The 18,519-nt window shown below is 30.7% G+C and overlaps 1 protein-coding gene across 1 annotated transcript in view; it reads left to right on the top strand.

The window, feature by feature from the left end:
* The first annotated feature begins 13,610 nt into the window (after window positions 1-13,610).
* Window positions 13,611-18,519, top strand: part of LOC118183015 (uncharacterized) — a 102,900-nt gene continuing 97,991 nt past the window's right edge. Inside the window, exon 1 of the mRNA XM_035352412.2 lies at window positions 13,611-13,675. Within this exon, the coding sequence (XP_035208303.2) occupies window positions 13,639-13,675 (37 nt within the window). The 5' untranslated portion in view covers window positions 13,611-13,638. The remainder of the gene's footprint in view (window positions 13,676-18,519) is intronic.

Genomic DNA, 18,519 nt, shown 5'->3' with positions numbered 1-18,519 from the left:
TTTAAAAAAATTAATTTTTTATAAAAAATAATTTAGAAACTAATATATTTTAGAAACCTTAGTCTACAGAAACCTCCCAGACACGAATATGCATATCAATAAAATGAAACTAAAAAAGAATTAGACATAATCCATATAAACCAATAAGAAACAAAGAACTAATTCACAATTTTTAAAAAACAAATATATACTTAAATATATAATTTCATATCTAAAAATACTTAAATACTACATAAAAAATTTAAAAAAATACTTAAATCAAGTAAATAGTAAGTTTTAATTCTAACTTGCCTACTAAATGAGCGCTAGGGTCTGCAAAAGTGTTTTTAAAGAGAAGTAAGTGTGTTCTTCAAATTAATTATATAGATGGCGCTTATGTAGGTAAAGTTGAGTGCCAAGCTGCTATCTTTGTTATATTAAAAAATTTTTTGCAAACATTAATATTAAAATATATATATAAAAATAAATCTAGAAAAGTTAAATTAAAAATTTATTTAATAATGTTCTCAGCAATGCTTGTCAATGAAGGACTAAGATGAGAGGTTTCACTGCGTATACGCTCACGTTTTTTAATTAAAGGAATGATAACGACGGATAGTTAATGAACAATTTTAAGTTACTGAAACTAGTTCGCATTTACGTTATGCGTCAGGAAAATTCTCTTGCAACCAGCCTGTTGGCAGTGATTTGATACTGTGTCGAACAGCTAGTTTCAACACATTTACCTCTCGGCAGTTGATAACCGTTGCTAAACTGAGCTTTGAGTGACACTGATTTTTTAAAATAGTTCGTTTGAGCAAAGAAATAATACTATTATTTATAATTTATTTCAAACAGAGATCTGGGCGTGTCTGATTCTGTTAAATTTCTTGATAAGGAACGCAAAAAAAGGTAAAATAACAAAATAAAGTTACTCGGCAGTTTCTTTATGACTAAATTTATCAGTTCACAACGTAGTTAAATTCATAAATGGAAAATCATATACAATGAAAATATAGGTGCGCTGAAGTAGAAACATGCGAGGAAAACACATTCTTCACAATAATTGCATTTTTGATCTTGTTGACAAATGAAAAATGTAAAAAATTGCGAAAATATTGAGCTTTAATTAATTAAGTGGATAAATAATTAAATGACACTAACTTTTTATTCGCCAAATAGAAGTTCTATTTGTTCAGTCTAGATTGAAGATAAATGAAATATAAATAATTCGAATTTAAATATTTATTTACGTAGTGTACATAAGCACAATGAAAATATTTAAAGTAGGAACAAAGGGGTTAGAATCTTCAATGCTAAACTTGCATGATAAAAATATATCTGATTATAGTAATTAAAAAAAAGTTTGGTTTTATTTAAATTAGTTACAGAATCCTTACCGATGATGCATAAAAAATTGTTGAATACAATGGTGTCCGCTGCTAAAGGCAAACTTTGTGATAAAATCTGACACATTTTTGCTTTTGTTCCTGCAGTTTGACGTCTTTACAGAAAACTCTTTTTCAACATTTCCTAAAATTTGAAAGTTTTCTTCTGAAGTTCCCAGAATTTTTTAACGTACTGCTTATTATTTACTTATATATGTTTTTGTAAAACCAAATAACTACTGTTACGTTTGAATTTCAGTTTAGTGCACAAACTACACTTATTTTCAATCCTAAAATCTTTAATTTGAATTAATTCAGTAAATGCAGTTAGAAACTCGTATAAAGTTCATAACTGTTTTGATCCTTTTCTTTCGTGAATAACTGAGCAAATTACTGGGTATTTCAATGTGGTCTCAAATCGCGGTGAATCGGTTGCCTGTTCTTTTTTCCCCACGATTTTATCGCGAATACGAGGCAATTGCTCTTAAAATGTCCACCACAAAGTTATTCCTTCATTTATGCAGTAAAGTTTTCATGCTTTGCCATAATGAAACTACTCCCAAGTTCCAGGTTTTCGATGTACTTCACATGTGCAGTCAATAATAATAATGATAAGTGTTTAACCTACAATCAGAATATTGATTTCACGTCTAGTTGTTCCTAATATGAGTGCAAAATAAGATAATTTTCAACATATGATGATTTTTAAGATGTGTCGTTTGTTTGGTTGCATTTCTGAATATTGCACTCATTTCTTAGTATATTGGCTAGAATATATCTTTTTGCATGAGTACTTCAAAAAATGTGAGCAGACATTGACTGAAAATAAATATTTCGGAAACTCATAAACTAATAAATATATTCAACAAAGCTAATAAATGCAAATTAAAATTCCACACATTGTCTAATTATTTATTACTTTGTCTTCCTTTCCCATAATTGATAAACTGAGGACTTGGGAAATTACAGTATTAAATTTCGGAAAATCACAGAATAGTTCTGCATCAATCAAATCGTTAAGTTTTTGATTTAACTACCTATTATTCTTACTGTCACTTCTATTACTGTTAACAGCAATTTTATTAATCGTTATTCATTTCTAGATGAGCAGAAAGCTTTTCAGAAAATTGAGCATGTATAGTTAAAAGAACTTCTTGATTTGCGAGAACCAAACGAAACCCCTTATAGGCTTTTATGCAGTCCGTCAACGGGTAAAAGTAAGCTTTGTAGTCGCAGCGAACGTTTGATGTGACGGCAAGGTACAGTGAGTTAAAAACGCATTCGGGCAGGACAAGATTTGAGACATATTTTGTTTTGAAAAATTAAAGTAATATTTAATTTAAACGAAATACTTGTAGAGACATTAAGTTAATTGGAAACGCCGAAGAAATGAAAAATTGCAAGCGCCTTCGCCGGGAATCAAACCACAGACTTCTGGAATACCGGCCCAGCGTGCAGAACCATTACACCACGAAGGCACGCTAGGAAAGTGGGAGAAATACCTTATATACTTTTATTACAATTTAAAGATTAGAGACTGACATAGAAAGTGATCTTGAAGCCACTTCTCTGGTTGAACTCGTCACGTGTGGGATTCTCTGAATTGGCGGGTTTCCTTTTTGCTGTAAAATATTACGTAATTAGTTCCTGAAGTCTGCGGAGCCAAGTGCTAAGTCAGAAATTTACTTACGAATTTTTACATGATCTGAATTTACCTGTGGTTTGTCTTACCCTCGAAAAGCGGAAATAAATCTGCGTTACATTTGTTTATACTTCCAGCTGTAACCTACAATAAATATTAGTTGCTTTTATTCTACCCTTTGTCCATTTCGCGTTCTGAGATAGAAGCTGGGACAAAATTTGTGTGCTAAGCTTGAAGATTAGACCAATCTAGTTTAAACCAATTTTAGTTTAGCCTTATAAATGTAAAAACTCAGTATACCATCATATATTAGGTAAAGTAGTAAATTACATAACAGAATAAAACTTTGTGGTCCACTATTAAAAAAATACAATGCCTTAAATAACCAAATTAAGCAATGACATATAGCGTTAAAAAGTAAAATTAAAAATTATATCTCTGTTTCAAGACATCACCGATCTTCCTCACAGTGATGAAGACAAAGTCAATGGATTTATGGATTTGCAAAATTCTGTAGAAATATTAGGCTCAATCGAACAGCGATAATTTAATTACGCGTGTTAAGAAAACAGATAGCAATAATCTATGTACTCTGAGCAAAATTTACTTTTATTGTTCCACTCTCTTTAACAAGAAACATTATAAGGAAACTGAGTAACAGACATACGGAATAAGGTAATATCAAAAATCTACTTTTAAAAAATATACCACTCAAAGGTATCACATGCATTACAAAAATTATAAACGCCCTTTTGAAACCTCGTAACTTTTCTAGTTATTTGAAACATAAAATTTTTTTATTTTCTTTAAAAGCCTTTTTCTCAAATTATTGATAAATGATTCTCAGTTTTCTCTCTAGAAGTGCAGAAAAAGTTATACTCCGTTACATTAAAACCACCATCCAACCCTTCTCCATCCAACTACACAAGTAATTTGAGTAAAATTTCTTTCTTGAGCAACAGCTCCATCATGATAGCATTGCTATTACTGAAACAAACCGCCTACAGGTACAATCTTCCTTGATGTTGTAAAAGCATGTGATTGCTTGGGCTTATATTTATTAATTAATCAAATCTAATATCTCAGGGAATGTAATTCGTATTATTGCTTCTTTCTCCGTACGAAATGAATTAGCTTCCGAAAGTGAAATGCATACAAACGCGGAGGCTAATTAAAACAGGAGTGCCCAAGGCTGTTTTCAAGCCTCTCATTATGTGTACACACTTTGACATCATAAAATTCAAACAGCACTGATTGCTGATAACGCAACTGTTCTGAGGTAAGCCGAAAATCTGAAAACTATTTACAGTCAACTACAACTAGGGTGGAATTATCTGTATAGGGAATTTCATAGTTTCAGGGGAATACGATCAGCCTTTCATTTAGCTGTTAAGTATTTAGGTTTAGTTTATGAATATGAAAAAAATTTTCTAGAAGTATGGCTTGCAAATTGGAGAATCTCAACACCGTTAAAATTAAATGCAATCTATTTCGCAAAGGTGATCCATGCACTCTACAAACCACACCCATATCGCCTCAAGAATAAATATAGACCACCTGGCAAGGTATTATACTATCTGAAAATAAACTTAATTTTATGCTTTACTTTGCACAATTCGAAAACAAATTCAACACTTTATTAGCAGACTTAAGACTCCATCTTGAAAAAAGCAGCAGTCTTTCGGTTAATATTAAGATTATACTGCATAAAACAATAATATGTAAAGCCTTTTTTAATATCTCTCCATATGTCGACGTACTACAAAACAAATCTCTGTAAAGTGCATATTACTGCAAAGTTAAGGCTTAGAGAAATTCAACACTTTATTAGCAGACTTAAGACTCCATCTTGGAAAAAGCAGCAGTCTTTCGGTTAATATTAAGATTATACTGCATAAAACAATAATATGTAAAGCCTTTTTTAATATCTCTCCATATGTCGACGTACTACAAAACAAATCTCTGTAAAGTGCATATTACTGCAAAGTTAAGGCTTAGAGAAATTCAACACTTTATTAGCAGACTTAAGACTCCATCTTGGAAAAAGCAGCAGTCTTTCGGTTAATATTAAGATTATACTGCATAAAACAATAATATGTAAAGCCTTTTTTAATATCTCTCCATATGTCGACGTACTACAAAACAAATCTCTGTAAAGTGCATATTACTGCAAAGTTAAGGCTTAGAGAAATTCAACACTTTATTAGCAGACTTAAGACTCCATCTTGGAAAAAGCAGCAGTCTTTCGGTTAATATTAAGATTATACTGCATAAAACAATAATATGTAAAGCCTTTTTTAATATCTCTCCATATGTCGACGTACTACAAAACAAATCTCTGTAAAGTGCATATTACTGCAAAGTTAAGGCTTAGAGAAATTCAACACTTTATTAGCAGACTTAAGACTCCATCTTGGAAAAAGCAGCAGTCTTTCGGTTAATATTAAGATTATACTGCATAAAACAATAATATGTAAAGCCTTTTTTAATATCTCTCCATATGTCGACGTACTACAAAACAAATCTCTGTAAAGTGCATATTACTGCAAAGTTAAGGCTTAGAGAAATTCAACACTTTATTAGCAGACTTAAGACTCCATCTTGGAAAAAGCAGCAGTCTTTCGGTTAATATTAAGATTATACTGCATAAAACAATAATATGTAAAGCCTTTTTTAATATCTCTCCATATGTCGACGTACTACAAAACAAATCTCTGTAAAGTGCATATTACTGCAAAGTTAAGGCTTAGAGAAATTCAACACTTTATTAGCAGACTTAAGACTCCATCTTGGAAAAAGCAGCAGTCTTTCGGTTAATATTAAGATTATACTGCATAAAACAATAATATGTAAAGCCTTTTTTAATATCTCTCCATATGTCGACGTACTACAAAACAAATCTCTGTAAAGTGCATATTACTGCAAAGTTAAGGCTTAGAGAAATAAATAACCCTTTATAAGGAACAGCAGATGTCAAACCGATTAAAAATTCGAAGCATTGAGAAAATAAGTTTCAGAAATTGTTCATGACTTTTATTGCAGTTTTTATTCAAAATCATGAATTATATCAGAATGAAAAAGCACGCATACCCGTGCAATGCTCTTCTTTTGCGGCATCCAGCATCAATTTAAGGCGGCTTTTGCCATCTTTTACACATAAAAAAATTTAAATGCTTTTCACAAACATGCCAAATCTAATTACTCCATTTCATTACCGCTTCCTGCAAGGGAGCACAGAATACTGTTTTACGGAGCTTTAAAAATATCGTTTAATTTTTATATCAACCATTTTAATCTCAAATATTTCAGTACCTTTTAAAGATTCGAATTATTTCCAGATTTCTTTCCAACTGTTAAGAATAAGGACTGCCGCTAAATTCCCGAATAATTTTCATATTTTTAGTTTGTTAAATCAAATACTTTCATTTAAACTAAAATCATCGTAGTGTGTCGCCGTAGGGAGAAGTAATCAGTCCAAACCTCGAGCTAAATTAATTCTTAAGTTTGTAGAACTTTTGGATCGATAGTCACACTGACTATTTTTCCATTTGTAGCTAATAGTTGCAATCATTTCTGATGTACTTGTGCTAAAATGGCAAATTACTGAAATTAATAATGATCGCTGTTATTAGAACTATGAAATAAATATTCAGTGTAAATTCAATGAAGTGAAAAGTAAATACATTATTGAAGCTAGAATGGTTTGTTGCCTGTTATATAAGTTATGAAAAATGATGCGGAGATTTCTGAATTTTATTTATTTATTTATTTATTTTTTTTGTTTAAATGATGCCATTACTAAAACACCATTTCTTTTGCTCACGTTTCACGTTAACATTCCTCATTGAGAAGTAAGAAAACGTGAGGCAGTTATTATGAGAGTTAAAAATTTATGGACTAGAAAGCACTGCTTGCGGAGATTTTTCAGACCTCAGCAATGAGTTTTTTTACGGCGTCAAAGAATATTCTTGCCAACTTCGCTGCGGATGTATTGAACAGTATAGAGCTTTCAACTAAACATGTGCATGCATTCATGCATGCACGCACATCTGTTTCGGCATTTTTTTTCAAATATTTATATAGCATGTTTCTAGGAAAAGAATTCTGCCCCAAGAAATACAGACAAATAGAAGTTACTGAAATTCTGAAGTATCTTTGATATTTTTTCTTGTATGGTGAGATTCAGTGAAAATCGACGAATATCAGTGCCATTAAAAACACCTACGACTTTGCGAAAACACACTCACTTATTGAAAATCCAAGATAATATTTTTGCTGTCTTACTGAAGTATTTCTTTTCTGCAAATATGTGATATTTTCCCTAACTTTTCGAAGTTAAGGGATGTTGGAACCCCAAAATCTTCAAAAAATTGTGATTTCGGATTTTTGCATTTTCAAATTCTCTACACTTTTATCTTTCTAAAAATATCATTCTTTAATCTCTATGAAAATTAGAACTGTAAAAAAATTTAGTTTTAATATGTCATCGACTGCTTTGATCAATGAGGATTTTTACATAAAAACGTGTTTTTCTCCAAACGTGATTATTTTTATACTCGATGTATCTTTTCTCAGGAACTACTGCTTACAGGTATCTAAAATTTTTAGGGCTTATTTATTAGGTTTCCTAATATTTACTGAAATGAGCTTTTTGTGATAAACTTAGAATAAAAAATTTTAAAAAGTTTTTTGTGTGAGAAAAGTGCTAAATTTTACTATACCTAACAAAATATTCTGTAAATTACTCTAAAATTCAAAATGTTTCAAAAGCTCATTTCAGTATAATCAGATAGGTATACTTTAATTACACAACAAATTTCAAGCGTGTATCTACAGCAGATTTTGAGAAAAGGTACATCGAAAATGGCCAATTTAACATTGTCGGTATAGGGGTTTCTGATACCCCTTATCCTCTAACATGATTTTTCACATAAAATTTGGTTTAATTTTAGATAATAATTATTCATCAAGATTCTGCTAACAATATTTCCTTAAATATTAATATTGACTATTAATATAGAACTAACTTCGTCCTACTGTTTAATATCGCAAAGCAATTTAGAAAATATTATTTACTTTAAAATGATGAACTTTATGCCCGCTAAATGTAATTTATATTAAATATGAACCAAGTTTCCTACGAAATTCCTCTCCGAAAGCAATTTTATACCAGAAATGTAGAATTTGATTGTTTTGGTGCTATTTATTAAACATTTAAACTAAACATAGGCAGATAATTGATAAGCAAGCACATGAAGGATAACTTCCTATGAATATTTGTCTTCGTTCAAAAATTTTAATATCTGCTTTGGTTTCATTAGACTTGAAGAGTAGGCTGTCAGAGAAGAAGGATGTGTTATTGCGGTGAACTTTAAGGTAAAAGCGATTTATATTTATGTTCCAAAAACAGGGAAACTTCAGAAAACCAATCCAGTCAACTTGTAAAGTCACCTAGAAACCAGCTAAACTAAAAAACTTTTATTTCGTAGGTTTAACTTTTCGATTATTAATGGGTCTAATTTTCTAGGGCAAACTGGCTATTGTTGTTTATGATATAGGTGCTTAAAATTAAGGAAATCCCATATAGCCAGGCGGTTTTACTGAGAATGAAACTGTCAACATGATCAATGAAACTGTCAAGCTTCTTATTGTTTTGTCTACTAACGCTACCATTGCTAAAATTTCACTAAAGTCCCTATATTTTTTGTTAATTCTTTGAAAAAATTTAAACATCGTAATATGAATCCTTTATATAAACCGCAATATTAGGGATAAATTCTAGAAATTGTTTTTCCGGTTGAAACGGAATACAATGCATTACGTTATATCACATAAAAACTTCTTTCTCGTGTTAATTAAATAACACAGTTGCAACATCAGCCAGTTATTATTAGGTAACGTGTAAAACTAAGTAATAGGTGATGGTGCAGTGGAATGCATTGTACGGACTTTATTGTTGACACTAATGGAGTTATTTCTTTTACTAACTACATTGTAATATCTGTTAAGCATTATTGTTAAAAACTTGTCAATTACGTTATTAAAAATAAAAGTAGGATTTTAAAAATTGAATTATTTAAAAAAATGTAAAACTTCAGCTTTAGATATGAATATACATCAGAATTTGAAGAGAAATGAAAAAAGTTACTAAATCAAATTGTGAGGAATCTTTGACATAAAATATAGTTTTTCAGAAAAATATATTTGTATAGAAATTAGACGTTTTAATTTCACATTTGAAATGACGATAAGAAAAGTTAAATGAAATCTCTTTCGTTTTTCAGTTTCTAACTGGTAAACAATTAATGTCATTAGATTTAAGTAATTTAAAGGAAGCAGCTTATAACTTAGCACTTTAATATCCGAGTGATATGAACGCTGAAGAAATTCAGTCAGAAATATGTAGTTTCAAGAAACATGTTGTTTCAATAATTCTGGACAAAAGCCGCTACAAGCTTTGAACTTTTAAAAATAATTCGCGATTATAATTTAGTTCAGTCCTATCCGAATTTAAAAGCAGCGTTGAAAATTTTTTAACGTTGCCAGTTACTGTAGGTAGTGGCAAAAGAAGCTTTACCAAACTTAAAATAATACAGAACTATATGAGATCTTCACTAGACCAAGAAACACTTTCCAACAGGGCCATTCTCTCTACAGAACATGAGTTCAGTAATCAAATAGATCTTGAAAAATTATGGATGACTTTGCTTCTTTAAAAGCAGGAAAAATTAAATTATAAATATGCTTGAAAGGTTTATGCCATAAAATTTTGAGCAGATGTTTTATTTATACTAAACATTATTTGATCTTTTTTAAAAAGAATATTTCAAAATTTTTAATCATTATTTGTGCTTCACTTTGTGGAATATACAAAGTTATAATTAAATATTACTACTAGATTTATTGTATTTTCACTTGAAATAGTTACTTTTAATGTGCATAAAATATGTATAAATATAGCTAATTTGTTCTATATGTATGATTATATATATGCAGTAATGCATAAATACATACATATATGTATGATTAACGTGTTTGTATAATGTTATGTTTTCAAACATCATTTAGTATTATTCATTTATTCTCCCCCACACAAACAGGTAAATAAATAATCTTGCATTGTATACAGGGGCGCACATTTACCGCTTTGCCTCAAATGAAAAAATATGTAGGCACGGTGAATTAGCTCTGTTACGTATTTATAACAAGCAACTTCAATCCTGCTCAAAATGAAACATTTAAAATATCCACGACACAACTCTGCTGCTTAATTTAAAAATCTGTTTATATATATATATATATAATTATAATTAACCTTAAAGATTCCCAACTATTTTGGCATATATATTTGCGGATAACGTTAAAGATGAGTACCAAGTTCGCTTGGGAACTAAACACTGGGGGTCCAACGACAAGCTGACGGGCCCACGGTCAAGAAAGCAGATTTCGGGTCCTGCAGGCCTTGGACCATTAGGGCTGTTACGCCTCTGGATTTAGTTTTTAACGTTAAATATACTTTGCCTAAGGGGAGAGATATGCCTTTATAAGGCGCACTTTCTAAGGGAACTTAGCTCTCATTCTCGATTTGCTACGGAAAACTACTTGATCAATACTGCATAAAAATATTCAAAATTCCCTTCTTATTTGATCCAGTGTGATGTGTAATATAAATACTCTCTTGTATTTATGTTATGCGTGGGTAAAATACGAAATTAAACCTTTAAATGGGTTCGAAACCAGCTTGAACTACCGAAAACTAAGAATAAATGGGTAATTGAAGGGGGAGGGGTTCGAACTCAATGGGTTCGATTTAATTTAAATGGGCTCGAACTACCAGTTCTCACCGTAAGCTTAAATCATCTTATTCTTTTCAAACATTTTACAGAAAAGGTAATTTTAATCAGTATTTAAAGTGTCTATTTATTTAGATTTTCCTATTTGCCTTTTATTGCCACATCTAGCATCTTCTAAAACGAACTAACGAGCTTCCTTCTTATTTATAATCTCATATAACATACAAAATTTTAATTTACATGATACTGAAAATGTTCGGAAGTGGAACTAGATTAAAGTGAACAAGAATATTACATTTATTAGCTCTTCATTTATTTGCTGCATTTTTTTCAATTATGTTTGCAATTATAAATTAAAACTCTTTGATTAAATACGCAGTTTAATGCATGAATAAAAATATTTATAGAGACAAGCTACTTTCAGATAATTTATGTGGTTTTAATTGCAGCAAGCAATGATAAAATTATTGCTAATGATAAAAATACTCCTAAATTTCGTTCAAAGAATGGAAGAAGAGATCACAGTCCAGAAATACTAATTTTACATGACCTATCTCAGCAGTACCATTCTTCTGTAAAATAAAAGTGTGAATTTTTTTATAGACTCTAATTTTCATATAAAAATGAACTTCTTAATCCAAACCAGATACTCCCAACTAATTAATACCTGAAATTCACCATTTTTTAAAAAAATATTTGGATGGGATTATTTTCTTTTTAACAATGAATTTAACCAAGACATATGGCTTGATGGAAAAATAAAAAAAAAAAAAAAAATAAAAAAAAAAAAAAATAAAATAAAATAAAAAAAAAAAAAATAAAAAAATAAAAAAAAAATCATATATTTTTATCAATCGATTCATTTTATCTATGTGCTTGGGTTTCATTACAGAATTTTTTATGAACATCTGAAGCTTACTATACTCTTAGATTTATTCGTTTCATTACGGATCGAATCTTTACCAGAATCAATTCTCGGAACAGTTATTTTCGGAAAGTATGAAAGATTATTTGTTAGCTTGCTATCGTTTCGTCGAAAATAGCCGTAGATTTACATTTTTTTAATATTTGAAATGTTTTTCATGGAATCTTTCGACGATATATCGTCGTTCGCAACACTTTCAAAAAGAGCTAAAGACGATATATTGTTGCGTATCCGATGGCGCCGTATTATTCGCAAATCTCTCATTTCGCATTGAGAGAGAATTTTCTCTCAATGCGAAATGAGAGATTTGTCAAAATAAATTTATGATGCGTTATGAATGGTCTAATTTCATTGCAAAAGAATTAAAAAAATGGTTCTGGGTTTAAAGTTTTGTTATATTCTATGCTAGACTTCATATATAATATGAATGTAGAAGCGATGAGGTATGAACGATAAGGTAGAAACTCGACACGGGACAGCTTCTTGGGACCGTAATCGCAATACGTTGATACTTGTTACAACAGAAGCTTATGTGTCACGAAATAATATTGTATTGAAACGGAGAGACTAAAATCTTTCTTTCAGTCTTTCCTCTATATAAAGAGCATTTCTAAGAATTTCAGTGTTCGAAAACCGTCACTTTTTTCATACATTTATAACTAGCAGCAGAGACTTTGTAAATATTATTCTTAGCTTAGCTTTCATGAGCTTTTTCGCAAACCTTAGTTCTTCAAACTTGTCCTGTATTCTTTGCATAGATACGATACTTTACGATACTTTACGATACGATACTTTAACACGGCACTAAAACAGTTAAGTTACAAAATGTTATTCCACCACAAATTTATCATCGACGTTGCTTTGCGCGAAACGTAAGTTAGTTATATTATTTTCTACGTAACTTCACAAATAGCTGTTTGTCAGACTGCTGGCATTCAACAAAGCGTGGGATCTTAAATTTATCTTTCAATTTTAATCACTTATTCAGAATTAATCGGTCTATTACTGCTTATTAAATTTGAGCGATTGAAAAGCAATAAGCACATTTTTTATTAATTTAAATTTCGTTTTTAGTGCTATATCTAACTGATATAGTTTAAAATAAATTAAATTAATAAAGAACCCATTTCTTAAATATGAACATTTGCAGCATTATTGTAAAAACTAAAAAATTTTTCTAATGGTAAATATTACGAAGATTAAATGTAGATATACAATACTGATATATTGCGAGAAATTTAGAAAATTTATAAATTTGTGAATCTTTTAAGATATTTTCCATCATGTGCCGTAACTAGTTTTCGCTAAAGTCAGCAGCAAAATTATTTAGCTTCACTTTTTAAAATCATGCGAAATGGGTAATCCATACGCTATTAAACACACATTTTTTTGCATTCTCTCTCCCGTCCGCGATAGATGCTGTCTTTTACAAGAATTACTGCGAAGAAATGCAAGAGGGCTCACCTTAAGAGTTTCATTATTAAAACTAGAGAGGCGGGCATGAAATTCAGCTCTCTTTCTCGTAATTCTATTTAACTTTTTTATTTTAAATTTAAATTTCTGTCTTAATGTACGAGTACTATTCGACCAACCTGAATATGGTACTGCAGTTGAAACAAAAGTATTTTGCAAATTTGCCAGATTTACGTGTTTACAATATAAATTCCATACTTATGAAAAAAAAACCGTTTCTTGTTCTTGCTTTGATTTATAGTCTTTAATTTACAGTTAAATTCTTAAGCATGCTCATTTTCTGGATGATGGATAAAGAGCATCTGCTTCATCCTCGCGGTGAAGAGAGAATGTTTTAAAATAATCCTCTCGTTCCTTGCATCCGATGAGAGCGGAATTATGGGAGTGACGTCGCCGCTTGTGACGTCACGGAAGAACGAAGGATCCCAAACAAGCGATATGATGTTCAACGTTTGTCATCGGGCATTCTTGGCAAGTAGGTGTTGTTATATTTTTGTTCTATAATCACTTTCGTTTATATTTGAAGCAACTGAATGTGCTTTTACTGACTCCACGATTAAATGCATTTTCATCTAGTATGAAATTAACCATAAACCTTTTGCAAGGATACTTGTAGTATAGCTTTGCTTTAAGTTGTGCCGCAATTTTCTTTGGAGATTGCTTCAGAAATTTATAAGTCCTAAAGTATATCATTTTGTACCAGCAAACTTATGCTAAAAGCCTGCTAAATGCACATATATTTTAATTATCCCAAAGTTAATGAATATTGCATAAATTTAATTAAGAAATTTAAAGAATAACGTTTTTTTCTTTAAGAAGAAATTGTGTGACAGATAATATTCCTGTAAGGGACGATTAGTGTTCTACTTTGACTAATGCACTTTTGTTAATTGTTCCAGTTTATATGATATGCAAAATGTTGTGATTTGTACTAAAGCGGATACTTTTTAATCTAAAAATTTATTGATTTGTAGTAAGGATTTAAATTTTATTATTTTTTAACGATTTTATCTTTAGAAAACTCTTTCTAACAGAAAAAAATATATAAGTCTTAGTCGAATCTGAATTTATTCGCTAGTACAAGAAAAGATCTCTCATTCTGCACTGAGGGAACTTTTTGATATGCAAGTGTAAAATGGCTTAAAAGTAAGTATTAAAGCTTAAAAGTATTTGAATAATTTCGACAAATAATTTATTGAATGATTTAAATGCATTTTATCATATGGATACTAAAATTTTATTTGCGAAAAATTATGATAAATATTTATAAATTGTTTGAACTTTTAAATATGTATTGCTTCTATCAGTGTAAAAGTATTTATAATGTCTTTGATTATTTTTAAGTTCATTTGATGAAACGTTCATAATGATACTTTCCCAGTAGTTTATTTAAAATTTGAAATAATACATTGTGAAAACTGTTTTGTTCAGAGTTCCTTCTGTGTTATAACATTATATTGATTTTCTTGCAAAGGTAGTGGCTTCACTACTTGTTACCTTTTCTGTACGGTTGATCATGTTTAAAGTCGTTAAATAATTATATTATTCTTTATGTTACACATTAATATTTCAGCTAGCGAGATTCAGATGAATATAAATAACATATAACCAAGTTATACGCATTTGGAGAATTATTTTTTTGGCCCAAATAAGAACAGAAAGACATATAAAGAATGATTTAAAATTATAAATTACATATGTGGATAGTTTTTCCTTTATTTAATAATAAGCCTATGAATAATTTTGATACAATTAATCTGTTATTAATTGTATTAAAAATTCTTCAATTTAGTATTAAGTATATCTTAAAACTGTGTGTCACAAGATAAATTCCTAATGAAGTATGGTGTTACGGAATTGTTTAAATGTCTGGTTTTTTGAACAATAATGGATCTTTTCGTTAAAAATACTTTAGCTCATATTATTTTATCTGAACATGTGTATTCATGTAAACTGTATTACATTATAGTTTGAATTTGTAGACTTTTTTGTATCGCTAATATATAACTTATAGGGAATAAAATATTATGTGATAATAAATAGATTATGAATATAAAGAACGGAACTGCTTGAATGAGCACGAAGTTAAATTACTGGATTACAGTTACGCACATAGCAGTTGCTTATTTGAGAACAGATACTTTTCTAGAAGATAATCCAAAAGGTTTTGTCATCATTTATTGTGAGGAATTTATATATATATAATTGCGTGTGTAGCCATGATAAATTACTTCCATTCTCTCTCTTATGTTTGGAATATCCTAAACGAAGCTAACAACATTCAACAAGTTTATCCACTCTTAATTAATAGTAGATTAGTTAACTCACTTACTTACCTGATAGGTGCTAAAGTTACAGAATTAACTGCTTTGTTTAATAATAGTGATAATTAAAGCATTTTTAAGTGCTTTAATGTTATCTTTGTATGTTAGTTATTTGCCACTTCCTCTTTTCTTTTCTCTCTTTCTTTTTTTTCTGTGTGGAAAAGGGGTAAAATGAATTGTGTAAAACCTTACAAAATGATGTGGAATTTAGAAATTCAGATATATGTTAAGCCTGAAAAACGTCCCTACTTAAGAAAAATTCTATGTTATACAGTGTCTCATAAAATTGATGGGACACTTGTGCTTTACAAAAGGAAACTGTAGTAAAATAAATTAAAAAACATGTAAAAATTTTTTGTGGGTGTGTTTCATACTTAAATTTAGTAACAAATATTACATAACATACATTTTCTCAAAATATTAAAATATTAATTTAATAAAAATACAATTGTTTAGAACGGAGCAAGAAATGGCTCCCGTATGTGATGGGACACTTACTTTTCCATCAAATGTTTATCCAAAAATTTTACTTTTTAAAAGGTTTTAGAATTTTGTTGGATTTCGTTTTACTTTTAAAACATGATTTAATCTACTTGGTATGGATTCGACTAATTTTTTTATGATTTCTGGAGCGATTTTACGCCATTCTTCTTGAAGCACCGATTTTCATTGTTGCTTTGAAGAAATGGTGTGTTTGCGAATTCTTGATTCCAATTCTTACCAAATATTCTCTATGGGATTTAAGTCTGGAGATTGTGGTGGTGTTTTTATTATTTCAGGATAGTTATACAGCAGCCAGAGTCTAACGTTCAGAGCAGTGTGCTTGGGGCCATTGTCTTGGTAGAATTTAAAATCGTTATGAAGATTCAATTTTCGTGCTGAAGATTTCAAATTTTGATTTAAAATGTCAATATACTTGTATTGATCCATTATACTGTCAATAAAAATGAGATTACCAACTCCAGCGGACGACATACTCCCCCATATAATAACTCCCTCTCCATTATGTTTTACTGTTGGCACCAAGTTCTGTTTGCGAAATTCTTCCCTGGGTTTTCTCCACACCAAGATTCTACTGTCAGAACCAAATATATTAAATTTACTCTCATCAGCAAATATAACTTCATTCCAGTAATCAGAATTCTTATTTATGTTGGATTTTGCGAAAGCCAGTCTGAGTTTTCTATTCTTTTCACCTACGAAGAATTTTTTCCTGGCTGCTCTACCGTGATATCCAGCAAATCGAATTACTCTTCTAATAGTCTCAGGATTAGCAATTACTCCATATAATGCTTGTAAATCAGCAGCAACTTTAGGAGCACTCATTCTTGGATTTTTTTTTAATATTTCGAACGATAATTCGCTTTATTCCATTGGATAGCTTTGATGGTCGGCCAGGTCTTTTATCCTGAATCATATGATTCTTTTTATATCGTCTAATGATATTGAAAACTGTTGAATGACTCAAGTTAACTGTTTCAGCAGTTTCTCTAATAGATTTTCCACGTTCAATATGCAAATTAATAACTAATTTTCGAATTTCAGGTAAAGTTTCTTTTCGTTTAGAATTCATGGCTGCACAGAGCTAAAAAAACGCAGAATTTCCAAAACAAACTGGAGAGAAATACTGCAGAGGATTTTATAAATTATTGCCAATTGCTTTTGAGTAAAAATTAAAACCCCCAAAAAATATTTTTATTGTAGTACGTAGTAGTATCTAATGGTGTCCCATCACATATGTGAGCCATATTTTGCTCCGTTCTGAACAATTGTATTTTTATTAAATTAATATTTTAATATTTTGAGAAAATGTATCTTATGTAATAATTGTTACTAAATTTAAATACAAAACACACCCACAAAAAATGTTTACATGTTTTTTTAATTGATTTTATTACAGTTTCCTTTTGTAAAGCACAAGTGTCCCATCACTTTTTTGAGACACTGTACATAGAAACGTACAGACGTCACGAAAAAAATCCATTTTACAATCCGTTTTGGAAAAAAGTCTTCTGTACTGGCCGTACGTTCAGAAGTCATGCAAAAAAAAATCGTTGAATTAGATTTGGGAACGGTCAAAACGGATATTTCCGTTGAAGAATAATACCCGAAATTGTTCGCGATTAGAATACTTCTTTTACTTTATACAAGGAAGTAAAAATAGAATTATAATTTAAATTCATTTTACACTCATGTCCGTAAATTAAGGATAATTCATCGAACTCTAAAATAAATATATCACCTGTAAAATCACTACACACATCTTCAAAAGGCATATGCAAATTTCAGGAAGTAACAAGATGACACCGATGGTACGTCACAATGACGAGAGTTAAGAGAGTGATATATAAGGAATACAGGCATATAAGTAAAATTGTTCGCAGGCGCTTTATAAGCATTTCAGTGCAGTAACCAAATAGTTATGACACAAAGGACGCATTTGGATGATTTTTTACGTGGTAGAATTATCGGCCGTCTGGAATGTGGGCTTACCCAACTGGAAGTATCAGACGAACTTGAATTGCCCAGAGTGTCATCTCCAGGCTTTGGCAACAATTCCAAAATGATGGTAATGTGAGTAGACGTTACAGGACAGGTCGCCCCAGAGTTACAACGCCGAATGAGGACCGGTATTTCGCAGTTACTGCCAAAAGAAACAGGCGGAGCACAGCCTCAGACCTGTCTCGTCAGCTCTCTTCAGCCACTGGTACGACAGTTTCAAGGCAGACCGTGTACAGACGCTTAGGTCAGATTGGTCTATATGCTCGTAGACCTGTCAGATGCGTTCCACTTACTGCGACTCACTGTCGCCTGCGGTTAGCCTGGAGTAGAGAGTATGCAATGTGGACACCGCAACAGTGGGCTTGTGTGATGTTTTCTGACGAGTCCAGGTTTAGCTTGCAGTCTGATTCTCGCCGGATTTTCATATGGAGAGCTCCAGGTACCCGTTATTACCAAGAAAACATCATTGAACGACACCTTTACAGTGGTGCAA

Source organism: Stegodyphus dumicola, chromosome 9, assembly GCF_044657685.1.
Source record: "Stegodyphus dumicola isolate Sdum_Otavi_A_Nest chromosome 9, ASM4465768v1".
NCBI lineage: Eukaryota > Metazoa > Arthropoda > Arachnida > Araneae > Eresidae > Stegodyphus > Stegodyphus dumicola.
The sequence above is the reverse complement of the archived record's forward strand: the minus strand, read 5'-3'. Positions and strand labels throughout refer to the sequence as shown.